Raw genomic sequence first — 20334 nt, forward strand, 5'->3', positions numbered from 1 at the left:
CAATCCCACCCAGCCCTTCTAAATTCTTCAAATTAAATCTGCAAATGACCAGTGACTTCAACTACTGATGTTTTACATGTAAATGTGAGATGACCCCTGTATTAATCTATTACACAACAATAAAAATATTGACCTCAGCAGCAATAGATCAGTTTGCAAATACAATGAACCCCATCTTATAATTGGGTAAATACAGTATTATGGTGACAACAATGAGTAGATTTTGAAGTGGAGGAAGAGCAGTGCAGGACAATTTTACACATTACCGGTATACACATTATGTCCCAGTGTTGTTAGGACTGTAGCTATAAAAAATAAAAAGTCATGTATTATATTCACAAAAGCACTGTATTTATTCACAATAGTCTTCCCATGAAGCAATTAACAGCTGAAATCACTTCAAAAGTGTTTTGAAACACAGTCACTGCAGTCCTTTTGTCAAGCTGCATTTAATACTGTAGCACAATTTTCTTGCATGTCCTTAATTGTGTCATTGGTAACTTCAATGTTGGGAACAACCAGAAGTTGAGAAGGCCAATTACAGTCTGTGATCAGTTTGCTGCCCAAAAACTCACCCACATCTTCACTTTGTGGGCTCAGACATTGTTGTGGAGGAGTGATCATGAACCTACCTCTAAGTATTTGGGTCAATCACCCACTAACACAAAATTTAGCCCAAAATTGATGTTGCCTTGGTGCTCTACCACCATTTTCCAATGAGTGTCAGACATTCATGGCCAGGGTGCCTGCTGCAGTGATGCTAACTCTTTGATCTCATACATGGCATCTGTTGAAACTTCAAGGATCATAATGCCACAATTCGCACTAAGATAGTGTTGCAATTTGGAATTTCTCACAGGCAGCCCTAAAGGAACTGGGACACACCATGTATTAAATTCAGTTCTACTCCCAACTTTTATTACTAATAACTCTCTCATCTTTTGACATTTACTTTTGTCACATCTTCAATTTAATTTTTCAACCAAAAATATCGATCACAGCCCAGCTGTCTGCTGTTTTGATGAACAGACATCAGGACAGTTGAGGTTCCAGAATCATTAGTATATTACACAAGATTAGTAGCACAGCAAACATGTATCATCTTCCTATAATTCCAGAGCTTAACTGCTGCTTGAGATGGTATTCTGGAGCATTGGTACCAATGGCTCACAAAAATATGAAAGTACAATGAATGTAAAAAATGAAAGTAAAAAGGAAAAATATTAGCAGAAAAGATGGTTAAAGTTTAATTTATCGTCAACATCAACAGTGTAATATTAATGTGTTTGGAATGCAATTAACATAAATAAGAAAGACAGGAGGTTAAATGTAGAGAACAAGAGGAGAACTAAAGGGAAATAATAATTCCCAAACAGCTACATATCCAAAAGAACGTTAATAGGGAGAATAATTGTTTGTTGTTGTTGTGTTCTTCAGTCCTGAGACTGGTTTGATGCAGCTCTCCATGCTACTCTATCCTGTGCAAGCTTCTTCATCTCCCAATACGTACTGCAGCCTACATCCTTCTGAATCTGTTTAGTGTATTCATCCCTTGGTCTCTGCGATTTTTACCCTCCACGCTGCCCTCCAATACTAAATTGGTGATCCCTTGATGCCTCATAACATGTCCTACCAACCGATCCCTTCTTCTTGTCAAGTTGTGCCACAAACTCCTCTTCTCCCCAATCCTATTCAATACTTCCTCATTAGTTACATGATCTACCCATCTAATCTTCAGCATTCTTTTGTAGCACCACATTTCAAAGGCTTTTATTCTCTTCTTGTCCAAACTATTTATCGTCCATGTTTCACTTCCATACATGGCTACACTCCATACAAATACTTTCAGAAACGACTTCCTGACATTTAAATCTATACTCGATGTTAACAAATTTCTCTTCTTCAGAAACGCTTTCCTTGCTATTGCCAGTCTACATTTTATATCCTCTCTACTTTGACCATCATCAGTTACTTTGCTCCCCAAATAGCAAAACTCCTTTACTACTTTAAGTGTCTCATTTCCTAATGTAATTCCCTGAGCATCACCCGACTTAATTCGACTACATTCCATTATCCTCGTTTTGCTTTTGTTGATGTTCATCTTATATCCTCCCTTCAAGACACTGTCCATTCCATTCAACTGCTCTTTCAAGTCCTTTGCTGTCTCTGACAGAATTACAATGTCATCGGCGAACCTTAAAGTTTTTATTTCTTCTCCATGGATTTTAATACCTACTCCAAATTTTTCTTTTGTTTCCTTTACTGCTTGTTCAATATACAGATTGAATAACATCGGGGAGAGGCTACAACCCTGTCTCACTCCCTTCTCAACCACTGCTTCCCTTTCATGTCCATCATGTCCCTCCACTCTTATAACTGCCATCTGGTTTCTGTACAAATCGTAAATAGCCTTTCGCTCCCTGTATTTTACCCCTGCCACCTTCAGAATTTGAAAGAGATTATTCCAGTCAACATTGTCAAAAGCTTTCCACAAGTATACAAATGCTAGAAACGTAGATTTACCTTTTCTTAATCTAGCTTCTAAGATAAGTCGTAGGGTCAGTATTGCCTCATGTGTTCCCATATTTCTACGGAATCCAAACTGATCTTCCCCGAGGTCGGCTTCTACCAGTTTTTCCATTCATCTGTACAGAATCTGCGTTAGTATTTTGCAGCTGTGACTTATTAAACTGATAGTTCGGTAAATTTCACATCTGTCAATGCCTGCTTTCTTTGGGATTGGAATTATTATATTCTTCTTGAAGTCTGAGGGTATTTCGCCTGTCTCATACATTTTGCTCACCAAATGGTAGAGTTTTGTCAGGACTGGCTCTCCCAAGGCTGTCAGTAGTTCTAATGGAATGTTGTCTAATCACGGGGCCTTGTTTCGACTCAGGTCTTTCAGTGCTCTATCAAATTCTTCATTCAGTATCATATCTCCCATTTCATCTTCATCTACATCCCCTTCCATTTCCATAATATTGTCCTCAAGAACATCGCCCTTGTATAGTCCCTCAATATACTCCTTCCACCTTTCTGCTTTCCCTTCTTTGCTTAGAACTGGGTTTCCATCTGAGCCCTTGATATTCATACAAGTGGTTCTCTTTTCTCCAGTCTCTTTTAATTCTCCTGTAGGCAGTATCTATCTTACCCCTAGTGAGGTAAGCCTCTACATCCTTACATTTGTTGTCTAGCCATGCGTGATTAGCCATTTTTCACTTCCCGTCGATCTCATTTTTGAGACATTTGTATTCCGTTTTGCCTGCTTCATTTACTGCATCTTTATATTTTCTCCTTTCATCTTTATAAATTCAGTATTTCTTCTGTCACCCAAGGATTTCTACTAGCCCTCGTCTTTTTACCTACTTGATCCTCTGCTGCCTTCACCACTTCATCCCTCAAAGCTATCCATTCTTCTTCTACTGTATTTCTTTCCCCCATTCTTGTCAATTGTTCCTTTATGCTCTTCCTGAAACTCTACAACCTCTGGTTCTTTCAGTTTATCCAGGTCCCATCTCCTCAAATTCCCACCTTTTTGCAGTTTCTTCAGTTTTAATCTACAGTTCATAACCAATAGATTGTGGTCAGAGTCCACATATGCCCCTTGGAAATGTCCTACAATTCAAAACCTGGTTCCTAAATCTCTGTCTTGCCATTATATAATCTATCTGACACCTTTTAGTATCTCCAGGGTTCTTCCATGTATACAACCTCCTTTTATGATTCTTGAACCAAGTGTTAGCTATGATGAAGTTGTGCTCTGTGCAAAATTCTACCAGGCGGCTTCCTCTCTCATTTCTTACCCCCAATCCATATTCGCCTACTATGTTTCCTTCTCTTCCTTCTCCTACTATCGAATTCCAGTCACCCATGACTATTAAATTTTTGTCTCCCTTCACTATCTGAATAATTTCTTTTATCTCATCATACATTTCTTCAATTTCTTCGTCATCTGCAGAGCTAGTTGGCATATAAACTTGTACTACTGTTGTAGGCATGGGCCACGTGTCTATCTTGGCCACAATAATGCGTTCACTATGTTGTTTGTAGTAGCTTACCCGAACTCCTATTTTTTTATTCATTATTAAACCCACTCCTGCATTACCCCTATTTGATTTTGTATTTATAACCCTGTAATCACCTGACCAAAAGTCTTGTTCCTCCTGCCACTGAACTTCACTAATTCCCACTATATCTAACTTTAACCTATCCATTTCCCTTTTTAAATTTTCTAATCTACCTGCCCGATTAAGGGATCTGACATTCCACACTCCGATCCGTTTAACGCCAGTTTTCTTTCTCCTAACGACGTCCTCCTGAGTAGTCCCCACCCGGAGATCCAAATGGGGGACTATTTTACCTCTAGAATATTTTACCCAAGAGGACGCCATCATCATTTATCCATACAGTAAAGCTGCATGCCCTCGGGAAAAATTACGGCCGTAGTTTCCCCTTGCTTTCAGCCGTTCGCAGTACCAGCAAGGCCGTTTTGGTTAATGTTACAAGGCCAGATCAGTCAATAATCCAGACTGTTGCCCCTGCAACTACTGAAAAGGCTGCTGCCCCTCTTCAGGAACCATACGTTTGTCTGGCCTCTCAACAGATACCTCTCCATTGTGGTTGCACCTATGGTATGACTATCTGTGTCGCTGAGGCACGCAAGCCTCCCCACCAATGGCAAGGTCTATGGTTCTTGGGGAGGAGGGAGAATAATAACAATATGAAATGAAATGGGCCAATAGGAAGCCACAAAACAACATCTAACGTAATAGTTATGAGTAGCATTTTGCTTACTGATCATAATTTCCTGGGTACTGGGATTGATCGCATGTGTTGTTTACATTTTGAATAAAAATGGCAGCGAAAGGGCACCATTTTGCCCTTACGGCAGAAGAATCACCAATGATCAATGGCATGCAGATTCAGAAGACAATGGGAGTATGTCCTTTCTAGGAAGCAAGATTATGAAGAATGGTCAAAGAAAATAAGGTATCAGAAGTACATTGGCACAGATGAGGAAAGCGTTTGCAAATACGAGGGTCACTCCAAAAGAAATGCACACTATTTTTTTAAAAATCCATCTTTTATTCTACCTGTTTGAAAGTTTTACAGTGTGTAGATACATCCTTTAGGAACAATATTTTCATTTCTCCACATAATTTCCATCCCTCTCAACTGCCTTACGCCATCTTGGAACCAGCGCCTGTATACTTGCATGGTAAAATTCTGGACCAACTTGTTGGAGCCACTGTTTGGCAGCGTGCACAAGGCAGTCATCATCTTCAAAACTTGTTCCATGAAGAGAGTCTTTCAGTTTCCTAAAGAGATGATAGTCACATGGAGCCAGGTCAGTACAGTAAGGCAGGTGTTTCAGTGTTGTCCATCCGAGTTTTGTGATTGCGTCCATGGTTTTTTGACTGACATGTGGCCGTGCATTGTCGCGCAACAGCAAAACATCCTGCTTTTACCAATGTGGTCGAACACGACTCAGTCGAGCTTGAAGTTTCTTCAGTGGCATCACATATGCATGGCATGATGTCCACAAGCAAGAGTCCTTCAGAATCGAAAAACACCATAGCCATAACTTTTCCAGCAGAAGGTGTGGTTTTGAATTTTTTTCTTGGGTGAATTTGCATGATGCCACTCCATTGATTGCTTCTTTGTCTGTGGTGAAAAATGATGAAGCTATGTTTCATCACCTGTCACAATTCTTCCAAGAAATTCATCTCCACCATTCTCTTACTGTTCCAAAAGTTTGCTGCATACCATTTTTCTTGTTTCTTTGTTAGCCACTGTCAACATCCTGGGAACCCACCTGGCACAAACCTTTTTTAACGGCAACATTTTCAGTATTCTGCAAACACTTCCTTCCCCAACATAGCGTGACAATTTGTTCACTGTGATGCATCTGTCAGCAGTCACCAATTCGTTAACTCTCCGCACATTGTCTGGAGTGTGTGCAGTATGAGGCCTGCCGCTCTGGGGACTTTCCTCAATGTTGCCGTGGCCACTTTCATCACATACCCTGCTTGCCCACTGACTAACTGTACTGTGATCGACAGCAGCATCTCCACACACCTTGTTCAACCTCTTGTGGATGTTTCCCACTGTCTCGTTTTCACAGCACAGGAATTCTATGACAGCAAGTTGCTTCTGATGAACGTCAAGTGTAGCACCCATCTTCAAGACATGCTGTGACAGTGGCAGTCACAGGAACAGGTTGAACTAAGTTTGAAAACAAGTGGGAAGGATGTATCTACACACTGTAAAACTTTCACACATGCAGAATGAAAACTGTATTTTTACAAAAATAGTGTGCATTTCTTTTGGAGTGACCCTCGTAAATACTAGTTTCAGATACTGATGTGGAACTCAGGAAGCAGTTTGTGAAAGTGCATGCTTGGAGCACAGAATTGTATGGAAACAAAAAGTGAACCATCAGAAATCTGGAGAAGAAGAAAAGAGAAGCATTTGAAATGTGGTACTATTGACAAATGTTAAAAACTGCTTGGGCAGATAAAGTACAAAACACAGAAGTATTACAATCAAATAGATGAGGAAAGGAGAAAGCACTTACCAGAAACAGATTATTGCAGGACCAGCCACAGCATCCATGTAGAGTGAGCACTACGCTGGAAGCAGTATTAGATGGGAAAGGGTAAAAAATAGCAGACAGACGAAGATTAGAAGATGAAAAACAGATTAGCTAAGACACTGGGTGTAGTAGTTACATAGGGAAGAAAAATTTAGTATAACATAAGAAAAGATGGTGGACAACATCAAGTCAACTAAAAATTGATGACTTTAAAATTCAAAGAAATATTAATAACAAAAATAAATGAGAGAGTGATAGAGAGAGAGAGAGAGAGAGACAGAGAGAGAGAGAGAGACAGAGAAGCAGCAATAATAATAGAGAGGGACAGAAAGGTATGCAACAGCCAGTAAAAAACTATGAAGAGGTGAAGGAATGTATGGAAGAGAAAAAAGAAATCTGGCAGATAGGGAGAAAGTTGTACTAGGAGAAAAGAAGTTCATAGACGTTGAGGCTGCATGTAGCACTGGTTGTAAGAAGTGCGCAGACAAATAGTTTCCAATAGATCTCAATAACGTTGTCTCTAAAATGAGATTTTCACTCTGCAGCGGAGTGTGCGCTGATATGAAACTTCCTGGCAGATTAAAACTGTGTGCCCGACCGAGACTCGAACTCGGGACCTTTGCTTTTCGCGGGCAAGTGCTCTACCATCTGCGCTACCGAAGCATGACTCACGCTCGGTCCTCACAGGTTTACTTCTGCCAGTATCTCGTCTCCTACCTTCCAAACTTTACAGAAGCTCTACTGCGAACCTTGCAGAACTAGCACTCCTGAAAGAAAGGATACTGCGGAGACATGGCTTAGCCACAGCCTGGGGCATGTTTCCAGAATGAGATTTTCACTCTGCAGCGGAGTGTGCGCTGATATGAAACATCCTGGCAGATTAAAACTGTGTGCCCGACCGAGACTTGAACTCGGGACCTTTGCCTTTCGCGGGCAAGTGCTCTACCATCTGACCTACTGATGCACGACTCACGCCCGGTCCTCACAGATTTACTTCTGCCAGTATCTCGTCTCCTACCTTCCAAACTTTGCAGAAGCTCTCCTGCGAACCTTGCAGAACTAGCACTCCTGAAAGAAAAGATACTGTGGAGACATGACTTAGCCACAGCCTGGGGGATGTTTCAAGCATGAGATTTTCACTCTGCAGCGGAGTGTGCGCTGATATGAAACTTCCTGGCAGATTAAAACTGTGTGCCCGACCAAGACTCGAACTCGGGACCTTTGCCTTTCGCGGGCAAGTGCTCTACCATCTGAGCTGAGAAGAAAAGCTGTGAGGACCGGGCATGAGTCGTGCTTCGGTAGCTCAGATGGTAGAGCACTTGCCCGCGAAAGGCAAAGGTCCCGAGTACGAGTCTCGGCCGGGCACACAGTTTTAATCTGCCAGGAAGTTTCATATCAGTGCACACTCTGCTGCAGAGCGAAAATCTCATTCTGGAAACATGCCCCAGGCTGTGGCTAAGTCATGTCTCCGCAGTATCCTTTCTTTCAGGAGTGCTAGTTCTGCAAGGTTCGCAGGAGAGCTTCTGTGAAGTTTGGAAGGTAGGAGACGAGATACTGGCAGAAGTAAAGCTGTGAGGACCGGGCGTGAGTCGTGCTTCGGTAGCTCAGATGGTAGAGCACTTGCCCGCGAAAGGCAAACATCCCGAGTTCGAGTCTCAGTCGGGCACACAGTTTTAATCTGCCAGGAAGTTTCATATCAGCGCACACTCCGCTGCAGAGTGAAAATCTCATTCTGGAAACATGCCCCAGGCTGTGGCTAAGCCATGTCTCCGCAGTATCCTTTCTTTCAGGAGTGCTAGTTCTGCAAGGTTCGCAGTAGAGCTTCTGTAAAGTTTGGAAGGTAGGAGACGAGATACTGGCAGAAGTAAACCTGTGAGGACCGAGCGTGAGTCATGCTTCGGTAGCGCAGATGGTAGAGCACTTGCCCGCGAAAAGCAAAGGTCCCGAGTTCGAGTCTCGGTCGGGCACACAGTTTTAATCTGCCAGGAAGTTTCATATCAGCGCACACTCCGCTGCAGAGTGAAAATCTCATTCTGGAAACATCCCCCAGGCTGTGGCTAAGTCATGTCTCCGCAGTATCCTTTCTTTCAGGAGTGCTAGTTCTGCAAGGTTCGCAGGAGAGCTTCTGTAAAGTTTGGAAGGTAGGAGACGAGATACTGGGAGAAGTAAAGCTGTGAGGACCGGGCGTGAGTCGTGCTTCGGTAGCTCAGATGGTAGAGCACTTGCCCGCGAAAGGCAAACGTCCCGATTTCGAGTCTCGGTCAGGCACACAGTTTTAACCTGCCAGGATGTTTCATATCAGCGCACAATCCGCTGCAGAGTGAAAATCTCATTCTGGAAACATCCCCCAGGCTGTGGCTAAGTCATGTCTCCGCAGTATCCTTTCTTTCAGGAGTGCTAGTTCTGCAAGGTTCGCAGGAGAGCTTCTGTAAAGTTTGGAAGGTAGGAGACGAGATACTGGCAGAAGTAAAGCTGTGAGGACCGGGCGTGTGTCATGCTTCGGTAGGTCAGATGGTAGAACACTTCCCCACGAAAGGCAAAGGTCCCGAGTTCGAGTCTTGGTCGGACACACTGTTTTAATCTGCCAGGAAGTTTCAACGTTGTCTCTTCTTAGCAGTGACTGATCCAATGGCAATGATGTTTACACAGGAGGCAAAAGTGAGATTATTTGCAGTTAACAGGAAATGTAATGCATGACTTGCCTAATAAATGCAAAGAAAGATACTCATTAATTTAAATGCTCAGTAAAAGACTAGAATACTCTGATGTACAAAATACACAATCACTCATCTATCAACAAACTTTTATTTTACAATTCGTTTCAGTCTTACTATTTGGCTATAATCAGGTGCCTGCATAAAAAGTAAAAAACAGAAAAAATAAGAAAATATGATATATGATAAATGTATATGTAAATCTGAGGAAATTACATGATTTCTAAAGAAGTACTTACACAAAGACTGAAAGTAACTGTGCATCATTTTTCTGTTAACAGTTTCATAAACAATTGATAATAACGCAATTGTGGAAGGCTAAAACCTAAACAAAACCTTAAGTACATACTACAAACAGTTCATCAAGTAGAACCTCAGGTTAATTAGATATGTAATTTATATTTCTGTGTCATGGCTGAGAGAGTCAAGCCAATTCCCATACCCAGATAGCAACAACAAATGAACTTTATTTACACTTGTAAATTGAATACAACTAGACATTCGGATTAAATCAGCACTACTCGGTTCCATTCCATCAAATAGTCACTGACATTTCACTGGTAGAGTTCTTATGAGGGTGATGTTGGTGTGGTCCATGCCAAGTGGTAGGGCTCGAGGGTGGTGCAGGAGAGAGGTCCTGCCGAGACGGAAGCACTTAGCTGGATTAAGGTAGCAGGGCTGTTGTGAATGATGCCAAGTGATGGGCACTGATGGTTGAACTACAATTGCAGCTGGTGTTAACATTGGAGCAATGGTGAGTTGCCCGCTGACAGGTAATGGGTGCCGCTGGCGTAAGCCCCAGAGTGACAAAACGTGGAGTGATGACTCAGATGCAGCTCAGAGCAAATGCATTGTTGACCAGTGTGGAGATTCAGATGAGATGTGGCATGAAGATTTGGACACAGCTCGGAGCGAAGGCATTGGTGGCCAGTGTTGCAAACTTGGATAACACACAAAGTGAAGACTTGGACATGGCTCAGGGCAAATGCCTGCACTTGGGCAAAGGGAGCTCCCACTGAGGGACCAGCAGGATGTGGTCAACAATCGTCCAACAGCAAATCCCAATGTGAACTGGTTCTTTTGGCTGGGCGGCATCTTTTATAGCCACCCGGCAGAAGACTACTGCCATGATATTCAGTGCAGGAGAGGAATAAGTGTCTGTGACAGCAGTGCTGATTGCAGCAACATCTCCGAAAGTGGCCTGGGGATGGGTCAGCTCACAGTACACACTTTTATTGTGTAACAATGGACGCCAGGTGGATACAAGAGTCCAGATTGTTTGTGTAGTGGCACCACCAGACATTAACATGGAAATCAAGAAGCTGGCACAACATTACTATCAACCACTATGATGCCACTACTCGGATGGCACAGATTCTCAGGTATGCCCTCTGACAAGAACATGCCAATGCAGGGATATAAGCCAGAGCAGCACCAATCTGACACTCTCCTCTGTGTGAGTTGATACAATCAGTGGTGTGCACATCATGAGTGCTATCATATTGGCCACATTGTCATTCTGGTAGACTCTATTTGTAATAGATGGAACTCCGATATGGCCAGGACTGGACTGGACGTAAGTCTTTTTGTGGATAAACTCCATTCTTTGTATAAAATTTTCTTCCTCTGTCTTTCATAAATGAAAGGTTTTCTTTATATTTTACCCTGGTGTATTTAGGATGTTATAAGCTGTATCTGAAACCTCGCATGGGCAAATGAAGCACAGATAATGTAAAGCCTTGTGTACATATTTATTGTATAATATGGCATTACCTATTACTTATGTACATGTTTTCCATATTTTGATGTTGTTTTCTTTTTGCCTGATGATCATCAAACTGATACACTGGAACTGATCATAAAAATAAATGCTTGCCTTAGGGCTAAGCAGTTGTGCATCACAAAATTAAGAAAAATGATTACAGCTGCTGATAACTCCCTACGAAATAATGAATGTAATGAATTCTATAGAATTCATTATACTTCATTATTTCATCTGTGATGCCCCCTCTTTCTTCCTCTCATGTGTGAATATGTACACATATTTGGATTTCAACTGAAAGAAAGAATCTTACTAAATATTTGCACCATCTTCAATTAATAAGTTAGTTTATACACCACAAATTTATAGTACATTAGGACAGGCTGATGTATCTCAAGTAGGTCCATTAAAAATTTAATTAAAGTATAAAACTAGCTATTTGTTGTTGTGGTGGTCTTCAGTCCAAAGACTGGTTTGATGCAGCTCTCCATGCTTCTCTATCTTGTGCAAGCCTCTTCATCTCTGAGTAACTACTGCAACCTACAGCTTTCTGAATATGCTTAATGTATTCATCTCTTGGACTCCGTTAATGATTTTTACCCTCCACGCTTCCCTCCAGTAGCAAATTGGCTACTTAGAAAGATGTATTATGACAAATTGCTAGCGTAAGTTAAATGATTCAATTTCAGATCCCAGATCGGCAGATGCAATAATCGTGAGTCATTCAAAAATCAACAGAATCTGCAGAAGGCTATGGAACAGGCTCAGAAGTTGGTCTCACGCTGTCCTGTACCTGGACTCTCACGTGCAGCATCACCCATTCCATTACCTGAGACAACAGGGGAGTCAATAATGGAACTACTTAAAGACATTTCAGAAGAAGTTGGTGGGTCTCCAGCTGGCAGCCAGCCTGGAAGCTGGAAACCACCACGAGCAGGTAACACCACTGTTTTGTAGTATCTGCTATCAGGTATTTGCAACTATACTTATTCTTTCTCCATTAGCCAAAATGAACATTTCTGGCACAAAATGTTGCTTCATTACTGTGATACATTACAAAAAATAGTACACTGCAAGGAATATACTTTGGCTGAAGTTAACTGTAGTATGCAATTGTCAGCATACACTTTGCAGTGCATTTGATTTTTAAACACCGCCACATTCGTTATTTTTTGTTACTTCCGTTTCTTCCCCTCAATAATTTTCCTTCCATATTCTACTCCTTACTGTTAATTTATCATTGAGCTGCAATTCATGTCAGTAATAAATAATTTACATAACTTACATTTCTCCCATCTGATGTTTCTATGTAATATATATGTGGACAAGAAAAAAAAAATTCCCGAATTTCCCAGTTAAAAATGCAGTTTATTCCAGGTGAAAATACAATACTCTATACACAAGCAGAAGTACATTTTTTTTCCATGTTAAGTAACAATATACTTTTCCTCAGAGCTGTAAAGAGCATAAATCCTTTGATGGTAACGTTTTATACACCAGCATAGAACTTCCCAGCACTTTAGAAAAACGGGACACAGCAAAAAACAATTAGGAAATGAGACACAGCAAAAAACAATATATTTCTGAGAGATCTTTGATGTGTAAGTATACAAATGAATTACAGTGTCGAACCTAACAAGTTCTGCATTGTCACACCTTGATGTTGCTGTAGATAGCCGTTGGTGAACTTTGGCAACTACTTTACTTATAACATACTTTTTAAAAAGATGTTGGGGTGGAAGTAGGGTCCTGAACCTGGAAATACTGAATATGACATTCATTGCGAAAAGTCATATCTACTAAAGAGACTTCAATTGATGGGATAAGTTAAACTGAAAACTTTAAAACATTCCTGGAATCTGGTTTAGACTTCATTAAACACAATTACTATTTTCATTCAAAATTTTAAAATTTAAAGTATCTGACTAGATTACATTTTCAAAAGATGGGCACAACAAGGTCTTGAAAGATCATTTGACTGGAATGGATGTTGTTGTTGTGATCTTCAGTTCAAAGACTGGTTTGATGCAGCTCTCCATGCTGCTCTATCCCGTACGAGCCTCTTCACCTCCGAAAAACTGCGGCAATCTACAAGTTTCTGAATCTGCTTACTGTATTCATCTCTCTGTCTCCCTCTACGATTTTTACCCTCCACACTTCTCCCTAATGCTGAACTGGTGATGTCTCAGAATGTGTCCTATCAACAGATCCCTTCTTTCTGTCAATCTGGCCAAAATTTTTTTATATCTGCAATTCTGTTCAGTACCTGCTCATTAGTTATGTGATGATCTATCCACCTAATCTTCAACATTCTTCTGTAGCACCACATTTCAAAAGTTTCTATTCTCTTCTTGTCTAAATTGTTTATTGACCATGTTTCACTTCCATACATGGCTACACTCTAGACAAATAATTTCAGAAAACATCTCCTAACACTTAAATCTACATTCAGCGTTAATAAATTTCTCTTCTACAGAAATGCATTTCTTCCCATTGCTACCAGACATTTTATATCCTCTCTACTTCAGACATCATCAATTATTTTGCTGTCCAAATAGTAAAACTCATCTACTAATTCATGTGTCTCATTTCCTACTCTAACTCCCTCAGTATCATCTGATTTGATTTGACTACATTCCATTATCCTCGTTTTGCTTTTGTCAATGTGTTCATCTTATTCCTCCTTTCAAGACAATGCCTATTCCATTCAACTGCTCTTCCAAGTCCTTTATTGTCTCTGACAAAATTACAATTTCATTAGCAAGCCCCAAAGTTTTTATTTCTTTTTTCTGAACTTTAATTCCTATTCCAATTTTTTCTTTAGTTTCCTTTACTACTTGCTCAATGTACAGATTGAATAGCATCTGGGATGGGCTATAAGCCTGTCTCACTCCCTTCTCAACCATTGCTTTTTTCTTTCACGTCCCTTCCCTTGACTCTTATAACTGGTGTCTGGTTTCTATACAGGTTGTAAATAGCCTTTCAATCCCCATATTTTGCCCCTGCTACCTTCAGAATTTCAAAGAGAGTATTTCAGTCAACACTGTAAAAAGCTTTCTCTAAGTCTACAAATGCTATAAACGTGGGTTTGTCTTTCCTTAATCTAGCTTCTGAGATAAGCTGTAGGATCAGTACTGCCTCATGTGTTCCTTCATTTCTCCGGAATTCATACTGATCTTCCCCGAGGTCAGCTTCTACGAGTTTTTCCATTCTTCTGTAAAGAATTCGTGTTAGTGTTTTACAACCATGACTTATTAAACAGATGGTTTGGTAATTTCACATCTTGTCAGCAACTGCTTTCTTTAGAATTGTAATTATTACATTATTTTTGAAGTCAGGGGGTATTTTGCCAGCCTCACACATTTTGCACACCAGACTGAAGAGTTTCGTCATGGCTGGCTCTCCCGAGGCGATCAGTAGCTCTGATGGAATATCGTCTACTCCCGGGGCCTTGTTTTGATTCTCAGAGCTCTGTCAAATTCTTCTTGCAGTACCATATCTCCCATCTCATCTTCATTTACATCCAGTTCCCTGTCTGTAATATTGCTATCAAGTACATCTCCTTTTTACAGACCCTCTATATACTCCTTCCACCTTTCAGCTTTCCCTTCTTTGCTTAGGACTGGTTTTCCATCTGAGATCTTGATATTCATATAGCTGCTTCTCTTTTCTCCAAAGGTCTCTTCAGTTTTCCTGTAAGTGGTAGCCTTTCCCCTTGTGAAATATGCTTCTAAATCCTTGAACTTGTCCTCTAGCCGTTCCTGCTTAGCCATTTTGCACTTCCAGACAATTTTACTTTTTAAACATTTGTATCCCCTTTCACTTACTATATTTTTATATTTTCTCCTTTCATTAATTAAATTCAATATCTCTTGCGTTATCCAAGGATTTCTACAACTTGACGCTCTGCTGCCTTCACCATTCCATTTCTTAAAGCTACCCATTTATCTTCTACTGTATTCCTTTTCCCTGTTCTAGTCAACTGTTGCTTAATGCTCCCTCTGAAACTCTCAGCAGCTTCTGGTTCTTTCAGCTTACCCAGGCCCATCTCCTTAATTTCCTACACTTTTCCAATTTCTTCAGTTTCAATCTACAGCTCATAATCAATAATCTGTGGTCAGAGTCCACATCAGCCCAAGGAAATGTCTTACGGTTTACAGTCTGGTTCCTAAATCTATGCCGTATCATTCATTATATAATCAATCTGAAACCTACCAGTGTCTCCACGTCTCTTCCATGTATACAACCTCTATATATGATTCTTAAACCAAGTTTTAGCGATGATTAAATTATGCTCTGTGCAAAACTCTATCAAGTGGTTTTGTTTTTCATTCCTTTCCCCAATTCCACACCCCTATTATTTTCATCTTCCTCAACTATCTGAATAATTTCTTTTATTGCGTCATACATTTCTTCAATCTCTTCATCACCTCTGGAGCTAGCTGGCATATAAATCTGTACTACTGTGGTGGGTGTGGGCCTCATGTCTATCTTGGCTACAATAATGCATTCGCTCTGCTGTTCATAGTAGCTTACCCACATTCCTATTTTCTTATTCATTATTATGCCGACTCCTGCATTACCCCATTTAATTTTGTATTTATAACCATGTATTCACTTGACCAGAAGTCCTGTTCCTCCTGAAACTGAACTTCACCATTATATACGAGGGCAGTTCAATAAGTAATGCAACACATTTTTTTTCTGAAACAGGGGTTGTTTTATTCAGCATTGAGAAATACACCAGGTTATTCCCCAATCTTTTAGCTACACAACACTATTTTTCAACGTAATCTCCATTCAATGCTACGGCCTTACGCCACCTTGAAATGAGGGCCTGTATGCCTGCACGGTACCATTCCTGGTCGATGTCGGAGCCAATGTCGTACTGCATCAATAACTTCTTCATCATCCGCGTAGTGCCTCCCACGGATTGCGTCCTTCATTGGGCCAAACATATGGAAATCCGACGGTGCGAGATCGGGGCTGTAGGGTGCATGAGGAAGAACAGTCCACTGAAGTTTTGTGAGCTCCTCTCGGGTGCGAAGACTTGTGTGAGGTCTTGCGTTGTCATGAAGAAGAAGTTCGTTCAGATTTTTGTGCCTACGAACACGCTGAAGTCGTTTCTTCAATTTCTGAAGAGTAGCACAATACACTTCAGAGTTGATCGTTTGACCATGGGGAAGGACATCGAACAGAATAACCCCTTCAGCGTCCCAGAAGACTGTAACCATGACTTTACCGGCTGAGGGTATGGCTTTAAACTTTTTCTTGGTAGGGGAGTGGGTGTGGCACCACTCCATTGATTGCCATTTTGTTTCAGGTTCGAAGTGATGAACCCATGTTTCATCGCCTGTAACAATCTTTGACAAGAAATTGTCACCCTCAGCCACATGACGAGCAAGCAATTCCGCACAGATGGTTCTCCTTTGGTCTTTATGGTGTTCGGTTAGACAACGAGGGACCCAGCGGGAACAAACCTTTGAATATCCCAACTGGTGAACAATTGTGACAGCACTACCAACAGAGATGTCAAGTTGAGCACTGAGTTGTTTGATGGTGATCCGTCGATCATCTCGAACGAGTGTGTTCGCACGCTCCGCCATTGCAGGAGTCACAGCTGTGCACGGCCGGCCCGCACGCGGGAGATCAGACAGTCTTGCTTGACCTTGCGGCGATGATGACACATGCTTTGCCCAATGACTCATCGTGCTTTTGTCCACTGCCAGATCATCGTAGACATTCTGCAAGCGCCTATGAATATCTGAGATGCCCTGGTTTTTCGCCAAAAGAAACTCAATCACTGCCCATTGTTTGCAACACACATCCGTTACAGACGCCATTTTAACAGCTCCGTACAGCGCTGCCACCTGTCGGAAGTCAATGAAACTATACGAGACGAAGCGGGAATGTTTGAAAATATTCCACAAGAAATTTCCGGTTTTTTCAACCAAAATTGGCCGAGAAAAAAAATGTGTTGCATTACTTATTGAACAGCCCTCGTATAATTTCAAATGATCCACTTCCCTGGTATGGGTAGTGTGTAAAAACAGGTTATAAGATTAATATCAACAAAAGTAAAACAAGGGTAATGGAATAAAGCTGATTTAAATCAGGAGAAGCTGAGAGAATTCACTTAGGAAATGAGATACTGAAAGCAGTAGATGAAGATTGCTGTTTGTGCAATAAAATAACTTGACAATCACTGATTTAGAGATGATACAAAATTCAGGTTGGTTACAGGAGAAAGTTTCCAAAAAAGAGAAATTTATTGAGCTTGAATATACATTTAAATATCAGGAAGTACTTACTAAAGCTCTCTATCTGGAGTGTAGTGCTGTAGAGAAGTGAAATGTTGATAATAAACAGTTCACACAACAAAGAATAGGGGCTTTTCAAATGTAGTACTACAGGAGAATGCTGAAGACTAGATGGGTAAATCAATAACTAATGAGAAGGTATTTAATCAAGTTGGTTGGTTGCATAAATACTGATAATCAAGGAAAAGATAATTTGGTAGTGGAAGGGAATGTGAGAGGAGAGCGGAAATTATAGAGGGTTATGGTGATGATAATGATGTTGGTTATCAATGCCCTTGCAGAATATGAACTAAGTGCTTAGTGAAAATAATCTTTCCCTGCAAGCAAACTTCTTGAGACAATGGCTCACACACACATACTGACACCTGAAAGACTGTCTGGCACAGATTGCTGAGGCAGATGTTTCTTGTCAACATATTAAAATGGAGTCACATATCTGCATGAACATTCACACCATTTCCTCATGTTTAATAAAGCTATAATAAAGTCATGACAAGAAATACTAAATAAAATGAGAATCACCTGAAGAAAGAGCTAAAAGTTATTTCCTGGTACATGTGACTGGCTGACAGCCACTACGAGAACAACTAAATATTGCATAGCTTTTCTATACATGGCTGTAAGAAATGCTTAAATAAAAACCTGATTCTAGTTTAACAATATACATTAAGAGGCAAATGGACATGCAATTAAAACTGGAAAACTTATTCAGATAAACACAGTGAACCAGAAACTCAGAAACATTAAAGTAACTTACCCGACAATTTCAGCAGGAATCCTGTCAGTACATAAATCTTGAAACATTAATGTGCCTCTCATTGTTATTGTACAGTGTACAAATTCTCATGAAGAAAAATTACTGTCTTCTTGTCAGAATATAAAATGCAGGCAAGTAAAATATCGCACACCGACACAGGAACGTCACATGCTGGTCGGTCTTTTTGCCAGACGAGGTGCCAACATGTCAGAGGACAGTGCCCTCTTTTCTATTTTATTTTATTTATTTACTTATTTTTATTTACATGTCAAGTTCCGTAGGACCAAATTGAGGAGCAAATCTCTAAGATCATGGAATGTGTCAGCACATGAAATTACAACATAAAAGTAGTAACAGATAACAATAAAATGTTTATGAACCCAAAAACAGTCAAGCCCCAAGTTCAAGTAAACTCAATCAACAATACAAGAAGAGTCAGCTTAATTTTTCAAGGAATTCCTCGACAGAATAGAAGGAGTGACCCATGAGGAAACACGTAGGTTACTGCTAAGATTTTTGAATTCGAGTGGTAACTTACTAAAAATGGATGCAGCAATATACTGTACACCTTTCTGCACAAGAGTTAAGGAAGTCCGATCCAAACGCAGGTTTGATTTCTGACAAGTATTAACTGAGTGAAAGCTGCTTATTCTTGGGAATAAGCTAATATTGTTAACAAGAAATGACAGTAAGGAACACATATATGGAGCAGCCAATGTCAAAATACCCAGACTCGTGAACTGGTGTCGACAAGAGGTTCGTGAAGTTACACCACTTACTGTCCGAACCACCCATTTCTGAGCCAAAAATATCCTTTTAGAATGGGAAGAGTTATCCCAAAATATAATACCATATGACATAAGCAAATGAAAATAAGCAAAGTAGACTAATTTCCATGTCGAATGATCACTCACTTCAGACACCGTTTGAATAGTAAAAATGCCAGCATTAAGTCTTTGAACAAAATCCTCCCCATGACAGTTTACTATCTATTTGAACACCTAGAAATTTGAACTGTTCAATTTCAGTAATCATGTGCCCATTCTGTGAAATTAAAAGTCAGGTTTTGTTGAAATGTGCGTTAGAAAAAGTAAAAACTGAGTCTTGCTGTGATTTGGCGTTAGTTTATTTTCTACAAGCCATGAACTTAGGTTATGAACTGCTCTATTTGAAACCGAGTCAATGTTGCACACAACATTCTTTACAGAAATATTTTAGGGTTACCCTTAATACTAGAGGGCATATCATTTATATAAATAAGGAACAGACGTGGCCCCAACATTGATCCCTGGGGCACCCCCCACTTGACCGTACCCCACTCAGACCCAACATCACAGCCATTTTCAACAGTGAATAATGACCTTTTGCTATCTATTGCTAAAGTAAGAGGTGAACCAATTATGAGATACTCATATTCCGCAATGGTCCAACTTCTGGAGCAATATTTTGCAATCAACACTATCAAATGCCTTTGTTAAATCAAAAAATATGCCTAGCGTTTGAAACCTTTTGTTTAACCCATCCAGTACCTCACAGAGAAAAGAGAATATAGCATTTTCAGTTGATAAGCGACTTATAAAGCCAAACTGTAGATTTGATAGCAAATCATGCGATATAAAATGATCCATTATCCTTACATACACAGCCTTTTCAATAACTTTAGCAAACACTGATGGCATAGAAATATGTCTAATATTGTCTACATTATCTCTTTCTCCCTTTTTATAAAGTGGCTTTACTACTGAGTACTCTAATCGTTCAGGTAGCTGACGATTCCTAGAGGACAAATTACAATTTTGGCTAAATAGAGGGCTAACCTGTGCAGCACAGTACTTTAATTTTCTGCTAGGCACTCCATCATATCCACGAGAGTCCTTAGACTTCAGTGATTTAATTATTGACTCAATCTCCTACTTGTCTATATCATAGAGGAGTATTTCAGACATCAATCTCGGAAAGGCATTTGCCAAGACAGTTGTATGATTCCCTGTAGAAACTGAATTATTATTTAACTCACCAGCAATGCTCAGAAAATGATTGTTAAATACTGTGCATACATCTGATTTATCAGTAACAGAAATATTTTTACTACAAACTGACTTTATATTGTCGACCTTGTGCTGCTGATCAGACATTTCCTTCACAACTGACCATATGGTTTTAATTTTATCTGGTGAAGTATTAGC

The 20334-nt window shown here is 40.3% G+C and overlaps 1 protein-coding gene across 1 annotated transcript in view; it reads left to right on the top strand.

Moving 5' to 3' along the window:
* LOC126095764 (transient-receptor-potential-like protein) overlaps positions 1-20334 on the top strand; it is a 191057-nt gene that overhangs the window by 128913 nt on the left and 41810 nt on the right. Inside the window, exon 17 of the mRNA XM_049910569.1 lies at positions 11761-12008. Coding sequence (XP_049766526.1) covers positions 11761-12008 — 248 coding nt within the window. The remainder of the gene's footprint in view (positions 1-11760; positions 12009-20334) is intronic.

This window comes from Schistocerca cancellata, chromosome 8 (genome assembly GCF_023864275.1).
Source record: "Schistocerca cancellata isolate TAMUIC-IGC-003103 chromosome 8, iqSchCanc2.1, whole genome shotgun sequence".
Classification (NCBI taxonomy): Eukaryota; Metazoa; Arthropoda; class Insecta; order Orthoptera; family Acrididae; genus Schistocerca; species Schistocerca cancellata.